Source organism: Rissa tridactyla, chromosome 2, assembly GCF_028500815.1.
Source record: "Rissa tridactyla isolate bRisTri1 chromosome 2, bRisTri1.patW.cur.20221130, whole genome shotgun sequence".
NCBI classification, from domain to species: domain Eukaryota; kingdom Metazoa; phylum Chordata; class Aves; order Charadriiformes; family Laridae; genus Rissa; species Rissa tridactyla.
In genome coordinates, this window is record NC_071467.1 from 150460753 (window position 1) to 150479909 (window position 19157).

At 37.7% G+C, this 19157-nt stretch overlaps 1 protein-coding gene across 8 annotated transcripts in view; it reads left to right on the forward strand.

Annotated features, from left to right (window-relative positions):
* The window catches only part of WAC (WW domain containing adaptor with coiled-coil), a 63745-nt gene that overhangs the window by 14220 nt on the left and 30368 nt on the right, over positions 1–19157 (forward strand). For 4 of the 8 annotated variants that reach the window (XM_054191780.1, XM_054191779.1, XM_054191786.1 and 1 more), the window contains 5 exons: positions 5448–5578; positions 10476–10582; positions 11381–11496; positions 11985–12097; positions 13574–13882. In XM_054191780.1, coding sequence (XP_054047755.1) covers positions 5448–5578; positions 10476–10582; positions 11381–11496; positions 11985–12097; positions 13574–13882 — 776 coding nt within the window. The remainder of the gene's footprint in view (positions 1–5447; positions 5579–10475; positions 10583–11380; positions 11497–11984; positions 12098–13573; positions 13883–19157) is intronic. The other 4 variants (XM_054191783.1, XM_054191782.1, XM_054191784.1 and 1 more) reach the window with 1 other exon arrangement.

Genomic DNA, 19157 nt, shown 5'->3' on the forward strand with positions numbered 1-19157 from the left:
GTGCTTCAAAACTGGCACTGTCATGATTGAGGGATTTGAGCATCTCCCTTATGAGGAAAGGCTGAGAGAGCTGGGACTCTTTAGCCTGGAGAAGAGAAGGCTGAGAGGAGACCTTATTAATGTTTACAAGTGTCTAAAGGGTGGGTTTAAGGAGGATGGAGCCAGACACTTTTCAGTGGTTCCCAGTAACAGGACGAGGGGTAACGGGCAGAAGCTGGAACATAGGAAGTTCTGAACAAATATGAGAAAAAGCTTCTTTACAGTGAGGGTGACAGAGCACTGGAACAGGCTGCACAGGGAGGTTGTGGAGTCCCCTTCTCTGGAGACTTTCAGCACCCACCTGGATGCAGTCCTGAGTAATGTGCTCTGGGCAATCCTGCTTTGGCAGGGGAGTTGGACTAGATGATCTCTAGAGGTCCTTTCCAACTCTGAAAAATTCCGTGATTACTCTGTACAGGTTTTTTTCTGAGAAGCTGCCTACCAGAGAAAAGCTTGTGAAAAGAACTGTGAACATGCTTATTAATTTCCACAGAAACAAAATGCAATCACTTAATACTTATAAATGTTTGTTAAAATATACTTCTTTTTTTTTTTTTAGTAAAAACATGAGTAATTTCTGACCTGTTTTAGTGAAGCAAGAGCTTTAAATTTATGCTGTAACTGTCTCGAAAGATTTGAGATTTCAGTGATTTTGGGTTTGATAGTAGTACTCTTAAATCTGCTTATTCCAGGAATTTGAAGATCAGCATTTTTGTTGAAAGAAAACATAATTTGAAAAATATCCATAGTAATGGGCATGTTAATATTAGACTTTAAATTAGATTAAATTTAGATTAAAACTAAGTTATTGTGTTAAATTGCCAGTGTTGGTGCTTTCTTATGGAAAAGATCTAAGCATAGTTTAATTTTTCCAAAAATTCCTCCTGCCCTCTTTTCAAACCTGTTACATCTGCTGCTCTAAGGATTTCAGTATCATTAGTAAAATTAAATACTTTTTTTTTTCAGCTTTTTTTTTTTTTTTTTTTGAAGAGAAACAGTCTGTATTTTACCATGTTGTAGAAATCTGATACATTTAGGCATGTCGGACTTTCTGAAAATATTGTAAAGAAGCAATGTTTACAGCTAAACAGATTAGTTCCTCTGCCTTGGTTTCCTAGATTTCTTAAATATCATGCTGTTTTATGCTGTGCAAAAAACCAGTCTTCTTCAGTGCTTTCCTAGGTAGATTTGTTACTGAGTTTGTTAGAATAACAGAGTTACAATTTATTCATATCTTTCAGTAGCAAAAATGGGGAAAGGAAATTATGATCTGCCTTGCTCATCTCATTTACTATCTTTCAAACATACCTATTCACTCCCAAACGTGTAAAAAAACCCAAAGAATATTTTTATTAAGGCATATAATTATAAATAATGCACACTTGTGCATAAACTTTTCTGTACAAATTAGGTAATGCTCTTTACCTATTTTTTTCTGATGTGTTTATTTCATCTAATTATGTTCTTCTGGCTGGTGGTGTGTTCATGTCAGATGTCCCCTGTGAATAACATCAGCGGGAGTTCAGATCTCTTCTAGTTAAGTAGTTTGAGTAGTCTGCTCATTCAGACACCTGCAGTTGACAGGTTAACACAGACATATTTTTCAAAACCACTCATTTCTTTTGAAAGAAGACTATTTCTACTTGATTTAATACTCGAAATTATATGATCCTCTTCAAATTCAAGTAGTGTAAAGTTCACCTCATTTACTGCCTGTACTAATGATTGCAGTCTCTATATAGTCCTTTCGAGAGTGTTTACTTAACTAAAGAAATAAAATGAGACACTTAGGCACCCAGACAATCATAAAATAGATTTTTTCAGTTTTGTAAACATAACTTTAGGTTTTGTGGAGAGGCATGTTTTCCTCTAGTAAGGAAATTGCAGGAAAAAACAGTTGAATTTTAAGTATATATTTAAGAATTAATTAATGGGAAGAGGGAAGAATTGTCACCTACTGTGCTTTACATATTTGAAAACCCTATTGGTACCTTTTAGGTAGGTACCTATAGGTGCCTTTATTAAGCCAAGCTAAATATCCATCCTGAAACTAAGACTGTTAATCTGTTGTATTAAAATCAGAAACCATTATATATAAATTCTTAGGTGGGTCCTTGCTTGCTGCCTCCCCTACCCCGAGCCCTGGGCCAGAGTTCCTTTTTTTTAATGAAGAACTTCTGTGTGGCAGAAATTGATTTGACTTGGTTTTTTTTCAGAGTGTTATTAGTATCTCTTCTTTTCAAAAGCAATTCCCAGTTGAAGATTAAATAAGCATAACATTAAAATCCTTGTATGTGTTCCATATCTGTGCTGTTGTCCTGGTTTGAGGTAAAACAGAACCACCTTCCTGTTCAGTAATTTTATTTCTTAGCTAGGCCTCTTGTAACTCTCTGAAATTAACAGCATGTTGTGTCTTAAATGGTTTGTTCAGAGTGATAAAACAGTTTGTGCCAAGGAATGGTATGCAGCTAATTTTGTTGGAGGGTCAGAAGCGGAAAAGCATAGAGGGGTCCCACCTGCAGGGAGGAGCGGACAGGACAGGTGACCGACAACTGACCAACTGAGGGATCAAAGGGGCGCACGACAGCTGTAATAATCATTTCACAGGTTATCATGTAAAAGTTTACTGAGCAACTGCTGTTTCTAATACTAAATGTTTTCAAGTTAGCTTGCTCATTTGTGATGAGTTACTAAATCTCATGGACATGGCTGTAGTCTTAGAAGAGAAGCAAAGTTCTCTTCCACTGGCAAATATTAATAGCACCTAAGCAGTGATCTTGTACTGAAGTGGATTTTGGTTCATGTAAGATACGGTTATTAAGTAAGTGGAGGACGAAAAAGGCTTTCTCGTGTTAGCCTATAAAATAAAAAGAGAATAGAACTGAGTGAGACAATTCTGCGTGCCTTTGGAGGGTGGTCAAATTTGATGTATCTAGAGATATGAATTTGAGGTAATGTGACTTACAGTTAATATTTTTAAGAAACGTTTAAGAAGGAAGATACACAGTGTCTTTTTTGTTCTTGCCTTTTTTTTAAATGTCGTTAGGCATTGATTCAGCCACAGGCTTTTTATTAAGGATACAAGTGTGGTAGTTATGTCTGTGACTAACCTTTTTGCAGGATTGCAGTAGTCTTTTGTAGTAGAGACTCCATTTTTAATCTTTCTACAACACTGTGTGCTTGTGGAGTTGCTGATTCTGAACAACGCACGCTCAATTGAAATGAAGGAAACTTTTAAGATGGGGTTAAGGTTGCAAGTATTTGTCACTGCATAGCACTACCTGCGTTCAGAAAAAGCTGCAACTTCATCTTCCTTAATTTAAACCAAGTAACGGAAACTTTCCTGCACATTCATTTGTAAGTAATACTGTATTCACAGAATCTTCTGCTTAAAGTTCTTTGTCCCCAAGAATCTACGCCCAAAACATTAAAAGAAAATTGAGAGTTGCTAAACAACGTGGCCTTGTTGTTATTTAATCTTATTTTTGCTCACAGGGTTTTGTCAGGGAGATTAAGTTGTCATACCTTGCTTAATTGGTTGGAGCTTCTGAGTGGGAGTACTAATTTGGTGTTGTTGATACATAGAAAATGGAGGAGTAGTCTCAGAGTTGTGTTCTAGCCACTGTGCTTTTTTTTTTTCCTCTCCTTTATAAGCAGAAATTGTTCTGCATGGCCCCTGACTTTATCCACACTTCTGTCAGTGATGACCAGTTTATGGTGTATCGGTCTTTCGTAGTGTTACTGTGCTGTTTGTAATCTTAAAACATTGGAATACTCAGTTTTTCAAAAGTATCTGCACTTGCAGTTTGTCTTAGGGCGTGGAGGTGTGTGTTGTTAAATATCAATGTTTCTTCCAGTATATTTGTTTTATGTTCTTTGGGAAGCTCTTTGAATTAAAAGTAAAAATTGTGACACACGCTGCCCCCCTGCCCCCTCCCCATGTTGATGCTGTCAGTTTATCACGTCTCGTAACTGCATGTCGTAATAGTTAAAAAGTCCCTTTCTGTATTAAGATCTTATTTGAAGCTTTTATTTGAGGACAGAAGAAACTCTTCTTCGCTCTCTTACACTGTATTAGAGATGTAAATGTCTTCTGAGCTACAGTCAAGAATGAAAGCATTTAGTTTGGCTTTATTCTCAACTACCTCTAGTCTCTTTTTAGAGGAGTGTCCCATTCCACTTAATCCAAATGTGATAACATTAATAAGTGTTGCAAGATTAAAAAGACTTTAAAATTGACTGTCATCAGTGATGCTGTAGCAGCAAGTTTGTTTTTTATTTAACACATTGAGATCTTCTGGGGTCATGAGCTAGAGAGTTAGGAATATGGCTGTATTGCTGAAGTTCATAATACTTTTTCCTATTTTCCGTGGGTAAAATTGCTTAATCTGCTTTTTCAAGTTGATTGATCTCAAATAAAGTCTTAGAGATGCTAAGCAGTGTTGAGGATGTTGCTAGCTTATTGGGATGATTATCCGGTGAATCAAACACTACAAAACAGCACAAACTTTGTTGTCCTGGAGAGGAGCTATGGTAGGAGAGGAGGAGAGGAAATAAGGCTTTGTAAGCTCTTTTGCTCATAGAGCTACTTGTTGACTGGTATAAAACATTTATTTTGAGGGGCATAATGAGTATGTAATTGGGCAGTTGGGCAGTACAGTGATCAGGCTAGATTTTCTTTCTTTTGGCAGAACACTGTGCATTCAACTTACTATGTTATGAAATTCTGGAAAATGTTACTGCACAGTTGGTGTGTTCTCTGAGGCCATTGCTCTGCTAGAAAAATTGCAAGTTTTTATGCTTTTAGTTGCCTATGGAAGGCAGCCATATTTTATTTCAATACAGCAGGCCACATAAAAATGCAGTGAAGAAAAATTGTGTTTTGTCGTGTTACTTTTACATGTGGCAAATAAAAATGGCTATGATAGGCTGTTCAGTTACTGCTGAGACATTGGGTATTGTGTTCTTCTTGTGTTACTTTTTTTCCTGCTATATGCAGAACTTCAGAAAGCGTTCTGCACAAAGATTTGCACTGAAGTAACAAAGATGTCAGTTGAAATACACTTTAGACATTTTAATTTAGGCTTACCCTAGATAATTTTCTATCATTTCACTGTTTAAACAAGTCTTAATTAGTTATCCCCATAAAATATCGTTACCATAAACTATCTTACTGTTAAGTTTCTCTGTTAAAAATAATTAGTGTCTGTAAGTTGGGCGGTATTTGTTCTGTTGAGGAAGTTCAAGTTCTAATATTGTCTCTAGTTTAATGAATTTGCTTGCATAGTAGCTAAGAGGTGGAACATGGAGTCATAGAACAGTATGTATGGAGTTGAAACAAGCGGAATGAATTCCGTGCTTTTTTGCTGCACAGTGTTTCTTTCCATATGCCTGTTTTCTGGGCGCAGAAAAGAAGACTTTCCTAGAGCCCTTCCTGAATCCCTGTTCCCGCTGGAGGGAGTGAAGGGGAAGGCTGCCTTTGAGTTCCAGTTACAGCACTCATTGCTGCGGAGCACCTTTTGTGCTTCCTGCCCAGCTGGTGAGCATTTTTAAGCTTGCCTTTGTGATATCTGCACTGGCACTTTTTATTATGGACAAAAGGAGAGTTAGGATATTAACAAGGTATTTGTCTGACTGAAAAGGAAACATAAAATGCTCTACCTGTGCTGGACTGTATAAAGTTAATTATTGTATAGTACAGGACTATACTATGGCAACTACTGTAATTTTACTGTTTGTGCCTGGCTAAAATCTTGGGTGTGAGTGGAGGTGTGTGAATTTGTTTACTGTCTAATTTCTCAGTGTATGTTTGTTTGAAGAGGATGAAAAACAGAAATTTTTTTTTACTGTTTGCTGATCAGATTGTAGATAATCTTTTGAAGGTAACTGTTAATGTGTTCAATGTTCTGATTTGTGCATTTCAGTTGGAGATTTTATGTTTATGATATTGTATGATGTTATGAGCTAGAAAGTTTTAATTAGGCTAAGACACGTGGGTGCCAGCGGATGGTGTGGAATGCATGGTGATGTATTTGGCGCTTTTCAAGCAGCAAGAAAATTTGTTTTAGCTGGTTACAAATGGATGCTGTAGTTGCTAGTATAGGTGTATAGGTTTTGCAAAGAAAAGAGTTGCAGTTTGTTCTTGAAAGATGGCAGGGGAGAAGGGGAGTTCCTTTGTTAGAGCTGTCTAATCCTTAGCTAACTCAGAATTTCAACTTTTCTTAATTTCACAGAGTTGAAGTGTTGTTATTGGAGGCTAATTAATGATGATCATTACTAGAAAAAGCTGACTATGTTGCAAAATGGAATATTCTTATTTAACCCTATGTTATATCCATTTTCCAAGTCCAGTGCAGTGTTGAAGCCTCATTACAATTCAAACTGTCTTGGATTCAGTAGTTTGGATCTGGAAACTACTTGCAAAAACATTTAAGTGAGTCTTTAAAGTGAGGGATGGCAGAATCTCAAATCCGTATTAGGCATTAAGTCATAGCTTGGTTTTTTAATTGGTTCACAGAAACATGCTTTTTGTGTTTTCTGATGATTTTCATGCATTAGTGAGGAAGATGTGATTTTTCATTTGAAAGACTTGAAGATAGTTAGGATAATTTAACCTTGCCTCTGACCTGTCCTGTGTCCTGTTCATCACTAGAGATAATGTTAGTGAAGACCTGCTCACACAGTGGCACCACTACAGTTTTATATAACTGTAGTGCTGATGCCCTGCTTGGCCATCTTCCAGTTAGGAATAGCTCTTCCCAGATTTGCTGCTTCCAAAATAATGATTAAGCTGAGGAAAGTCAGAGTGATGGTGCAGTAAACATTTCCGTGGGGAATTCTGTAGCTGAATTGGAGGATTTACAACACAAGATGAATTTTCCTATGATGCCTCAAAGACACATATTAGCAATTGCTAAATCCTAAGGTATGGTAATAAGCATTTGAAAAATCTTTCTCGAGGCAAGTGGGACTAGTAAGGAAGGTCTAACTGTAAGAGGAGAGTATGAGAAGTGTTATAATAGGACATCTTGAGGGACAGTAGCATGCTGTCTACCTCATCAGGCCTGTTTCTGGGATACGTCCTGATCTTAGTGATCCTGTTCTCATAATCTGCTGTGCCAGGCATGCAGCTGGGAGAAACAGCTGATTGCAACTCACAGCCACCTTAAAATGGCTCGGGATTAGGCTTTGCTAGTGGTGAAAGCCAGCATACAAGTAAGGGAAACCCCCATTCTTTTTAGAGGTAGACCTCCACTTGTGGACTGTATGCGATTATAACTCCATGGCCTTTTAAAGATCTTGAGCAACTTCCCCATGCAACCTGAGCTGGCAAGGCTTGCTTGCCTGGGTTGTCCGAATTCCTAGGTGACTGCTATGCAGGTATGTACCCTAGCAAAGTTTTAGTACGTGGTTAATTTGGTGATATGGGTTTGGTGTTTGCATGGGATCTTTAAGCCCTTAACTTGTATAAAGTGCTTAAAACTCTTGTTCTCCAGAGCATTGTCTGCTTTGGTCTTGGAAGCTTCGGAACAGCAAACATTGGTTTGGCAGCCCTTTCATATGCTCATTCCCTTGAAGCTCGAGTACTGATCCAAACTTAAAGCAGTATTAGGCATAAAATAAAACAGAGGTATGGGGATGAAGCTGTACCCGTAATTACACTGTGTAGTTGTCCTGGACACCATTGGTGTCTGGGATTATTTATGGTTGGCCCTTGTAAAAGCCCAAGGCAATCGGTGTTGCTGGAGCAGCCGTGATCAGTTTTTATGCAGCTGAGGCTGTCTCGGTAGGGCAGGATCCCTGACTGAGGGCAAGCCCATGGGCGTGCAGCCTGGGGGTCCTGCTAGGAGAACTGCAGCTCGGCGTGGAGAGGCCCGGGGGCTCCTGGTGGAGGAGCTGCCGCATAGTAGGCGTTTCGACTATTTCGACTATCGTGTCCAGCTGTAGGTGGGTGTGACTGCTGCAGCCGCTCCGCTCTGATACCCGCTCCGAGGTGCTTGGTGACTCAGTACTGGGGCTGGGAACCGGGGCGGCAGGGAAGGGTGTGAAATGGTGGGGGGATGCTGCTGAACTGTTAGACCGCGTGGGGGCTGAAAGTCTGCTCAGGGAGTTGGAGGGGTTTGTTTATGGGTTGGATAGAATTGGCTTTAAAGGATTTTATTGATTTTAATACGTCTGTTGTTGGCTCTTATTTGTATTTGGAAAATGCGTGTTGGATTAGATTCACTGTGGCATTGTATTTAGACCACTACAGTATTTAAAAATCACCAACTACATCTTGAGTATGCTGAACAAAGTGTAATGTTACTGCATCCATGGCACGGGATTACAGTAAATAAACTATATCAGTGTTTTCTGAAGTTCTGAAGTGACTAATATCAAACTGTTCGAATGAGCCATCTGGTAAATTTTCGTCTTGTTTTTTCCTTTAAAAAGGGAGGGCATTTTACCTCTTAGTAGAAATGACCTATGTCTGTGTTAAAAATTCTTTGTGTATTTCTGTAGGTTGCTTAATTATTTTTATCTCGGTAGAGTTTGGGAAGGATGTAGTAAATAAATAAAGACTATTAACAAGATTAATATGAAAATATTAAACAGCTATCTCATGCCATAATCAGTGTCTAAAAAATAAAGAAAGACTGTTGGTGTGACTGACTGAGGAGTAAAGTCTTGGAGTTATAATATGCTTCTTGCATACATTTAGTGAAATTAAATGTTTCTGTTTTTATAAATGTGTATTAAAGTCTAAATTGTGGAATTTTCTAATGTATATAACATGTAAAGTCACATTCACTAGAAGCTCAATTTTTTGTTGTCATTCGTGTGCATGTGTGATGTTGTGGTTATTGCTTTGACAAGCTCACATCATTCCGCCTGGCTCTAAACATGCAAGATACTTCTGGTGTGGGGCTGATTAACTTATTGTCTTGATTTTGGAAGGCTGGATGACTGTATTTTGTATTTGAAGACAAGACTTCCCCCCCCGCCCCATCTTTAAAGAGAATGACGTATGGTTTTTAGCCAAGATAGTGTAGGAAAAGGTTCAGAGCTACTGATGGTTCAGGCTGCAATAACTCATGCGTGCGCAGATCAGCATTTAATCTTTGCAGGGTACTAAACAGATTAGTCATGGTGTACCTTTTTGCTTTAGTGATGGGCTCCTTATTTCTACCCTGCAGGGTTAGAGGTGGGGAGAAAGAAGTTTGAAATAGTCATCTGTGTGTGTGGCTCTCCGAAGACTTTAAAAAAAAAAAAAAAAAAAAAAAAAAATTGATTTAAAGGCTCCGTTCACTCCCACCTGTCAGTCCACGATCTGTGGACTGTTCTTTGTTGTAGTTTCCTGTAAGATACAGTATTTGCCATTTTCAGAGCACTTTGACTTCATATTTAGATCACTATACAGTATATGAAGTTAGTGGTATGTAATGTAGCATCCCTGAGTATTTAGAAACTTCTCAAGAGGCAGAGGAAAAATAAAGGCAGGGAAAGTGTTATATTTGTAATATCTAGGTTTTTCACTGAAATGTGTGAGAAAATGATACTTTTTTTTTTTAGTTTGGTGTGATTTATGTGAACATTTAAAATTTAGGAAGATGAAATCATATGAAGAAGAATGGAAGAGTGTTTTACTTGCTTAGACATTTTCGAGGAATGGGAGACCTTAAGAGCACGAAATTTAAAATAAGATTGCGAAGGGCCTTGTTTAATTGTAATTAGAACTGTTAAGGTGTAATTGGTGACTTTATCTTAGGCACAAATTTAGATGTAAACCGTGTTGAGAATTATCTCCCTTTTAATTTCCCAGCTGTCTTTTTGTGTCCAAGTGTTTTCATGGCGACAAAGAGAACTAAGTTACCTTGAGAAGCAGTTGTTAGGGAGGCCAGAAGCAGGTGGTGGTTTGGGAAATTGTAGTTGTCAGTACCTGTACTGCAGAGACTGGGTGCAGGAAAATTAATTTAATCTATATCCACAAATAGAAATAGTTACCTAGAACCAGTTACAAGTAGTCTCAAAAGGGTTAAGGAAACAGCATTGTTCCAGTGAACTTAAAACCTGATTTTGTGTATCCAACTATGTAGGCTGTTGATAAACCCATTTAAACTTTCTGACTTACTGTTGAGGAGAAAATGTCTCTTAATTTCTGAATTGACATGTTAGAACTCCTCCAGCCATCAAAAATCTAAAGGCTACTTGTTTATTTCTCGTGGAATGAAGTTTCAGAGTAAGACTAGTGAATGGACATACTGCTTTACGCTGCGTGAAAAAGGAATGCGCATGTGGTCTCCTGTAATATTTCTGCATCTAAACTATGCTGTTGTCCAGGCTGTGGACAACTTGCCTTCTCCCCTCCCTGCTCCTTTCCCCTTCCACCCTAGAATGCAAATGGTTGATTTATTTGAAAACATACGTGAACAGTCTTTCTTTTTCTTCTTTAGGGACCAGTTACTCTCCACAAGAAAATTCACATAACCACAGTGCTCTTCATAGTTCAAATTCACATTCTTCTAATCCCAGCAATAATCCAAGCAAAACTTCTGATGCGGTGCGTATTTGCCATTGGTGTTCATCCCCGTGTCACCCCATTCACACACACTATATTTTCATCATTTTGTGTAAAACAGGCAGCATGTTCATTACCTGCTTCATTGAGTTTTCCAGCATCAGTCTTTATTTTATAAACACTCTATAAACGTATTACATGTTGTAAAACTATTCTAATTGATAAACATTAGAGCTTTGAGGTACCTGTCTTGAATTTTAAAATACTAGATTATTTAAATGAAGTAGATACAGAGAAATATTTTCCATGAACTATGTTGGTAAATCTAGAGAAGACGGTATGATTTTATTCATTTAAGAGGCATTGCACACTGAATTTTAGTCACTTCGTTATCCAGGTTTTAGTAGTTAGGGTGGTGCTTGATAAAAATTGCCCTGAAAACGGAATAGATAAATTTATGAAGTACAGAAAAAATTCAAAAATATAAATAATTTTTCAGAAGTTTTAAGGTGCAGAAAACTAATGCTATCAATATTGATATTACTGTACCCCTGTAATATCAATATCAATACTGGTATTACTGTACTAAACATACTATTAGATTTTGTTTCAGAGTTGATGAGAATAAAACAGAAGAAACTGTTGCAGAATGCAACAGGAGTGTCGTGTTCACGTCTTTAAGCTATCAAAATGAAACACGTTTAGGGATGGTGTAAATGGAAAACAGTGGTATGGGTGCATATGAGGACGCTATTTAGTTTTAAAAATGGCTGAAGCTTTTAAATTTATGTGTTAAAACTTTCAAGTAGCCTTTTGTCCAACCCTGTTTCTGTTTTAAAGGCTTACGATTCTGCGGATGATTGGTCTGAACACATCAGCTCTTCGGGCAAAAAATACTACTACAACTGCCGAACAGAAGTTTCGCAATGGGAAAAACCAAAAGAGTGGCTGGAAAGGTATATGTGTGTGTCTGTTTTCATTGTAGAAAGAACAAATACTCTTAAGCTCATTTAAGAGCAGTTGAGCTTATCTAATAGATTAATGCTATAAAAGATGGTAGTCCAAGTCTACTGTGTTCCTACCCTTACCATGACCTCTGGCACCTGTTTTATCCCGTGATGATCCGGAGTGGTAGGGGGAGGTATGGTTGGTTTTGGTTTTTGGTTTTTTTGTGGTTTGGGGGGTTTGGTTTGGTTTGTCTTTTGATGGGTTGTTTGTTGTTTGGGTTTGTTCGTTTATTTTGCAACGTTAGTGAGCTGAACTAGTATATTGGGGGCTTTGACAAGCACTGATGTAAGGAAACGATGGATGGAGTTTGCCTACCCCATCTGTAGCAGCAAACTCCTAGGATAATTTAATTCATCTCATGTAACTTCACCCCTAGAAAGTGTTATATTATCAGGTAATATAAGTTCTTACTTAACTTGTGTTTTCTTTTCTTCAGAGAGCAGAGACAAAAAGAAGCAAGCAAAATGTCAGTTAACAGTTTTCCAAAAGATAGGGATTACAGAAGAGAGGTGATGCAGGCGACAGCTGCCAGTGGGTTTGCCAGTGGAAGTACGTGGTTTTTTTTACAGTAATACATTCTTGCCTTGTTTGCATTACTGTTTTCCTTTCCAAACAAACAAACAAAAAAGTTAAAAATCCCTTTCCTTAGCTGTTTTTCTCACCTTTTTATATAAAAAGGCCAAAGCAGTTAGTACAGACAACTCTCCCAAATGTTGTTTCTTAAAATAACTTTGAGCCTTCACTAGTACAACGCTTGCTTAATGCTTTTCATGGTACTCCTCCTTTTTGCAACTTTTACTGCCTAATCTAATTATTTTATAGGTTGTTATTGAAACAGCTTGCCCTGTTTATGGTATAGTTGGACTGTCGTGATCATTGAGACCTGTTAATGTCATATTCTGAACTTAAAAATAGAGATGCAGAAGTCTCTTCTAAAACCTTGATTCCACATCTGAAAATAATAAGCTAATTTAATGGATTATGATATCAGGGTTTTCAGAGGCTTGTGTACATTATTGAAAGCATATTTTAATCATGCCAATACTCTCAGCAAAGCCTTTCCTGGACTGAATTTCTGTTACTTGGAAATTTTTTTCTTCATACCTAGCTTTAATCTTTGCCAAATTTTTCTGGGAAATGGTTGTACTGTGAGTTTTCTTCTGTATGATGATGCAGTTTGCATGAATTTGTAGTGTAGTTCTCAGGGTGGTTTAAAAGTAGAAGCCAAAGTATTAATCTCCCCCCACCCGCCTTGGGACTTGACAAGGGAGAGATGTATAAAGGAGTGTTTTGTTGTGTATGCTGAAACATACTGCATATGCTAAAACATACTGTACACTATGAAAAGATAGCAGAAATGCATATTGCAGTAACTATTTGTTTTGTTACAGTCGAAAATCTAGGAATCAATAAAGAGAATTACTCTGTATTTGCTTGGTATCTTCCCTGTGTAGCATATTTTAAAGTCTCCAATCGTGTGACGAATGCAGATTAGTCATTCATTTAATATATAGTCTTCTTGAATTAATTCAATTGAAAGTAAATTCTTTGTAATAGTATTCAAGTGACTTGAAGTGGAATTCTTTGAAGGCTAGAATTTGAAACTATTAAATTATACTTGATGTTTAGGATTTTCAATGAACAAAAGAAAAATGGCACGAATTATCTCTTCACACTGAATATAAGATAGAAATAATAGACTTTGATTTAGATTTTTTTAGGAGACTTCAAAAGCTAACTTGACTGTAACACTTGTTATAAAGCAGCCTTTCATCAAAACACAGTGCTTAACCGGAACTCTAAGTCAAGCAAAGGTCAGAGAAAATGCATTTTGCCAGTGAGTAAAATTGAATTTTGCCTTTTTTGATGCTGATCTACTGGAGGCTTTTTTTAATCATAGGAAGTTCAGTCAGCTCTAGTTGTTGATGTGCACCTGTATTAATCAAAATCATTGCAATCTTAGACAATTTTCTAATTTAATCTTTTTTTCTTATTGCAACGTTTCTTGGGGAATCCTGAAAAAAGTGGAAGACAAGCATTCCAGTGACGCCAGTAGTATGCTCCCACAGAATATTTTATCTCAAACAAGCAGGCACAATGACAGAGACTACAGACTGCCAAGAGCAGAGACTCACAGTAGTTCTACTCCAGTACAGCATCCCATCAAACCAGTGGTTCATCCAACTGCTACCCCGAGCACTGTTCCTCCTAGTCCATTTTCTCTACAATCTGATCACCAGCCAAAGAAATCCTTTGATGCTAATGGAGCATCTACTTTATCAAAACTGCCTACATCCACATCTTCCATCCCTGCACAGAAAACAGAGAGAAAAGGTATGTATAATGAAATTCCTTCTGGTGTTTAAGATGATGCGTTGCATTTATGTTGCTCGTTCAAAGTATGTTAGTTCTAGAATTTAAAGTCATTTTTCCTGTTGATTGAATGTGCTTAGAACCTGATTGCTGTTTTGGTCTGTTTATTTCCACTTAAACAATGTTTGCTGTATCTTACACAACTTCAAATCGACACTGCAATATTTACTGTTTACTGGCTTATTCTGCAAATTATAATTTCAAATGATAATTTGAAAGATGTATTTTAGAAGAACATATTTCAGTTTTTGTCCTCCCTCCTGTTGTTTTGGATCTTTGCCATTATTTTAGTTCTTAACTTAGAGCTACACCATTTGAAACTCATTTTGGACCATTATATTTTATGAACTGCTGTTACTGTTTGGAATGCCAGTGTCAGACTTTTCAGTAAACACGAATGCAATTTGTTCAGAAAGCAAGACAAGTTTTCTACATGTCTGTAACAGCTACTCTTCTGTTTTGATCTGTGTCTTGTGATATACTGGATCTTCAGTTCTAAAGGTGCTGAAAGTTTGTATTTCTCTTAATACCAGAAACATATAGAGTCATTAAGAGAAGATCAGAACTTTACTGTGCATTGTTTGTGACCCTTCGAAAGTCTGTATTTTAATTGGATTTACTTCAATATTAGGGAAGAAGACCTCAACACGATTGTGAGAATCAAGATGTGTGTTACTAGTGGTAGTGTGATAACTTTGGTATAGTTGAGTTCTTAGAGAGTAACATTGTATAAGAAAATTCTATTTTGGGGACTTTGGGAGAGGAAAGAGTAATTTCTGATAAACGTGTCTGGTTTTAATTTAAAATATTGCCTAATTAGTACGATACTAAATTCTTTTTTGAAAGATGGCTTTTTGCCCTGCTGATACTTGCAAGTCTGTCTAGTTACAGAAGAACACTGCAGTGCAGTGCTAGCTAAAAAGAAGACCAAAAAGACTTAGCTCACACATTGCTTTACAGTCTGCATTTGCTTTCTTGCCTCCAGTTTTATTTATTAAAGAATTCCACCTTTTACACAGAGATAAGTGCACTTGGCTGTCGAAATATCCAAACAATACCATACTCTTGCAAATACTGCAATGTAAGAAAATTGTGCATGTAAAGAAATTTTGTATGTTTCTCTTGAGACTGTGCAATTTTTACATCACCTGGTACATGAATGTTGACTACAAACTACAGAGGAACAGAAGATTTTCAGCAAGCCTTTTTCTATTCAACACAGTAAAGCAAGAAGAAAGGTCTTCTAGTTTGTGCATGGTTCCATGCATGAATACCATAGTCACCTGCTTCAGTTCAGCCTTTATGTTTTGACTGCAGTTTGATGCACGTTTAAACATGACGGTGCAAAACATCCCTGTCAAGTGTTCTCTCCTTTAGTGTATCCTTACTCTCTTTAAAATATACTTAAAGAAAATCCTTATTGTTACTCAGTTCAGGCATGTACTTGATTCTTGTTTGGTGTGTGATCAGACTTCAAACTGAATATATTCTTTCCCTGCTTTACTGCATACCTTTATTAGTTGCTTCCACTTAAATTGAGCAACTGAATCTTACTGCAATTGGAGGAAATTCCCATTGTGACAACTGCTACAAATGTTGGCAGGGACTGCTAGTATTTCTTACATATGACATTCATTTGAGAACATACAATTGGGTATGAATAGTGAAAATGATCGCACAGGGTGGTCTTGACACTATAAATCTTACTTTCGAATCCATGTTACCATGGATGGTTCCATATTAAATAATCACTTAATTTCTGTATTCCTATGTCGTTTTTTTAAGTCTGTATGGGTTAAATGGATAGATTCTCTGTAATCCTCTTGCCTCGTTGGTGTGTTTCATGGCACTTCATTATGAGCAAATGTAATACCTGACCTTCAGACAGGGTGGATTCCAGAAAGTTAGTAAGTAATTGGAGAATTAGAATAGATGAATGTTAGGCTTGAAATACTTATTCCAGAAAATGTGAGTTTTCACGTGTTGCTTGAATACCTCTCTTCTTACAGAAACAGAAAAATTCAGTGCAGCTTATATTATAAGTGATCATTTAAAGAGAATATTCAGTAGTCTTGCCTTTTTTTGTGAATGTTGGATTTTTTTTTTTAATGTAAAAAATTTGACCAGTATAATTTCTGTAGCATTTTTCATATTTAAATTTAAAAGAAGGGAGGAAGCAGCGCTGTGTGTACATTGGGATGTTTTTGGGTAGTTTTTTTCTGTTACTCGTTTTCCCAGAGGTGACTGTGAACCTGCAGTACTATAGGTATGCAGTGTTTAAAAGTATTTGTAGCTGTTATACAAAATGAGGAAAAAAAAAATGGCCTGAGATGCTCAGTTCAAAAGTGTCTTTGTAAAATTGGAAAATACTTTGAGGGGTTTATTTTTACACTAGTAAAGCAAACAGCCTTTGATTTTTTTTTTTTATTTTTTTTTTCTGTTGGCTAGCTGTGCCATCCCTCTCTTCTTAGAAAAAGAGGTAAAGCTGTATTTTTTTGCTTATAAAAATAGCTTGGTCCAAATGAGTGGTGTGCACAGTAGTCCTTGCCTAAATGAGTTCTTGCTTCTTGTCAATGTGTTGCTGGCAGCCTTACGCCAGTGTATATGTACCACTGTTTAATAGTTTTGTTCTGAGTGTGTATTTTTTTAATGCAGTAATAGTTGTGAAAAACAAAAGAACAAAAAACCACGGAAACCAACAACTACAGTTTTTTCAGCTCGATCTCTTTTGCTGCAGGGGTATGTTGTAGTCCCACAAGGAGATTGAATAAAATCCCTGGCTGAACTCTAGCTCAGCTGTTAGCAGTAGTCCTCTGCCCTCAATGGCTGGCAGTAGTGGAGAGTTCCTGGGGAACTATTTGACCTCTACCCTTTGGTTTGAATGTTCCAGTCAGAATCTGCTGCTTCTGTTTGTGCTCACTGTGAGTGCTTTATGCAGGTAAAGTGTGGGGTTGCTTTTCCTACTTTTTGGCTGCTTTATCTGTAGGGCACATCACATTTTCCTATTTCTGATTCAGTTACTGAATGAAATGTTGTATTGTCCGTAACTTACCAGTGTGTCTGTCTGTAGGATACTACTTCTCACACCTTTCCTCCAGGTCCCATCAGGCAGCACTTCTGTTTCTAGTGCAGCAATACTCCCAATTTTTTCTGACAAACTTGGCAAGCTGGCCAGTGCAGTGCTGCCTGGGTTGTGACCCTGAGGCTGATGGATTGAAGTGGTTGGTCAGTGGCAGACGAGCTTCTTCCTCATCCTTTTCTCACCCCTGTGGTTTTCTTACTTGTAACACTTGCTAGTCTTTAGCAGTCAGTTATTAACATTGCTCCTGGTATCATTGCATCTTTGGCTGAGTTTTGCAGTTTTAAGTATATTACTCAATTCATACAGTGGTTAGAAAAAATGATGCTAGTGAGACTGTTAGAGGTGTTTCTTCCAGTACTTTCTACTTTCTACTTGTTTGCTGAGCATTGCTGTTACATTTATTTTGGCAGCAGAGATAAAATATGAAAATTCAGTTTTAAGCCTGGAGTGATCCAAACGAGAAAAATACTGAATTTTTTACATTTTGGATAATTTGAGTGTATTTGAGAACCCAGTTACTGTTGTTGCCATAGTTTCTTTTAGTCAAATGTGTTTACAAAATGCATTGCTTATAAATATTTATATGTTTTGGTGTGGCTTAATGTCCTCAGTAGATCAGAAATGGACTATGCAGAAAAGGTAAATGTGACTGTCACTGCTCAGAGAACTTAGTTGGTGGACTATGTCCTGGTTTGAGGTAAAACAGAACCAACTTTCTGTTCAGTAATTTTATTTCTTAGCTAGGCCTCTTGTAGCTCTCTGAAATTAACAGCATGTTGTGTCTAAAACGGTTTGTTCAGAGTGATAAGACAGTTTGTGCCAAGGAATGGTATGCAGAAAGGCGCTTGCTTGTACTTATTGCTATGACAACCAAGGTCAGCTAATTTTGTTATTTGCCCTGTTGGAGGGTCAGAAGCGGAAAAGCGTAGAGGGGTCCCACCTGCAGGGAGGAGCAGACAGGACAGGTGACCCAAAACTGACCAACAGGGTATTCCATCCCATCTGCCCCATGCTCAGTATAAAAGCTGAGGGATCAAAGGGGCAACTCTTTTCCTTCAATGGCGGACGTCTGAGGAGGACCCTGTCTGTTCATCTGCCTTTGATCCCTATCGGTGTGTGCCTGATTACATCTGTGGAATACAGTTCGCACCCATCGCTGAGTCCAGTCTGGGACTTCCCCAGTGCCTGCTGGTGACATCATCCTGCCATCTTAATACGGTTTTGTATATGCTGTGTCTATTTCATTATTTTCCTTTTTATCTTATTGTTAATATTTCATTAATGTAGTTTAGTTTCTTCTAAACTCATAAATCTCTTTATCTCTTGTCCTCCCCTCCGTGTTTGAGAGGTTGGGGGGGGGGGCGGGGGAGCATCTCTTGAGGGCCATTGGCCAATTTGGCCGAAACCACAACAACTGTATACCTAAAGTACTTCAGCACAGATGAATGTGTTATGATTCTTAATCATCAATAGTAAATCAAGCAGTTCAGTTAGCTCTTCCAGGTGGTAGTTGTTTTATTAGTATAGCAGAGGTGAGGTTTATGAGGCAATAAGGCATTGAACTTCTGAACATTTTGTAATGCAATTTTCCTCCTACAGAGAGCATGCACACTGTGAGAGCACACGTGCATGACTGTTGCTAGCAGAGCAAGGATACAGCTCCAGCTCACAGTAGAGTGATTGGGTGCTATTGTAGTGTTGAATCTAAAGGACTTTGAATGCATTGTGGGTTTTTTTAAATGGCATAAAAAATTACATCAGTGGTAAAAGCTATTGGAACACTCAAAGGATCATGTTGATTTGGGAATTATCCAGTCAACAGTAGTGGGTAATTCCCATGTCACTTAAAAAAAAAAAAATCTTTGTTGAAATAAATCAGTGGTCCATATATGTGGCAAGCTATATCTACTAGTATTCTAAAGCTACTCATTGTGTAGGGAGTACTGATATGTTGTGAGAAGGAGGACTGAAGGAAGTTACTGCACAAAAAATGCATTTCCTCCTCTTGTTTCTTTTTTCCCCACTCGCTTCTCTGTCACAGCAATATGCCCGGATAACTCGGCATACCGTGGGTGAGAAGGGAGCAAGCAAGTACTAGGAACAGGTACTTAAAGGATTCCAGCAGGTAGGACAGGGTGGCTGAGACACAACAGA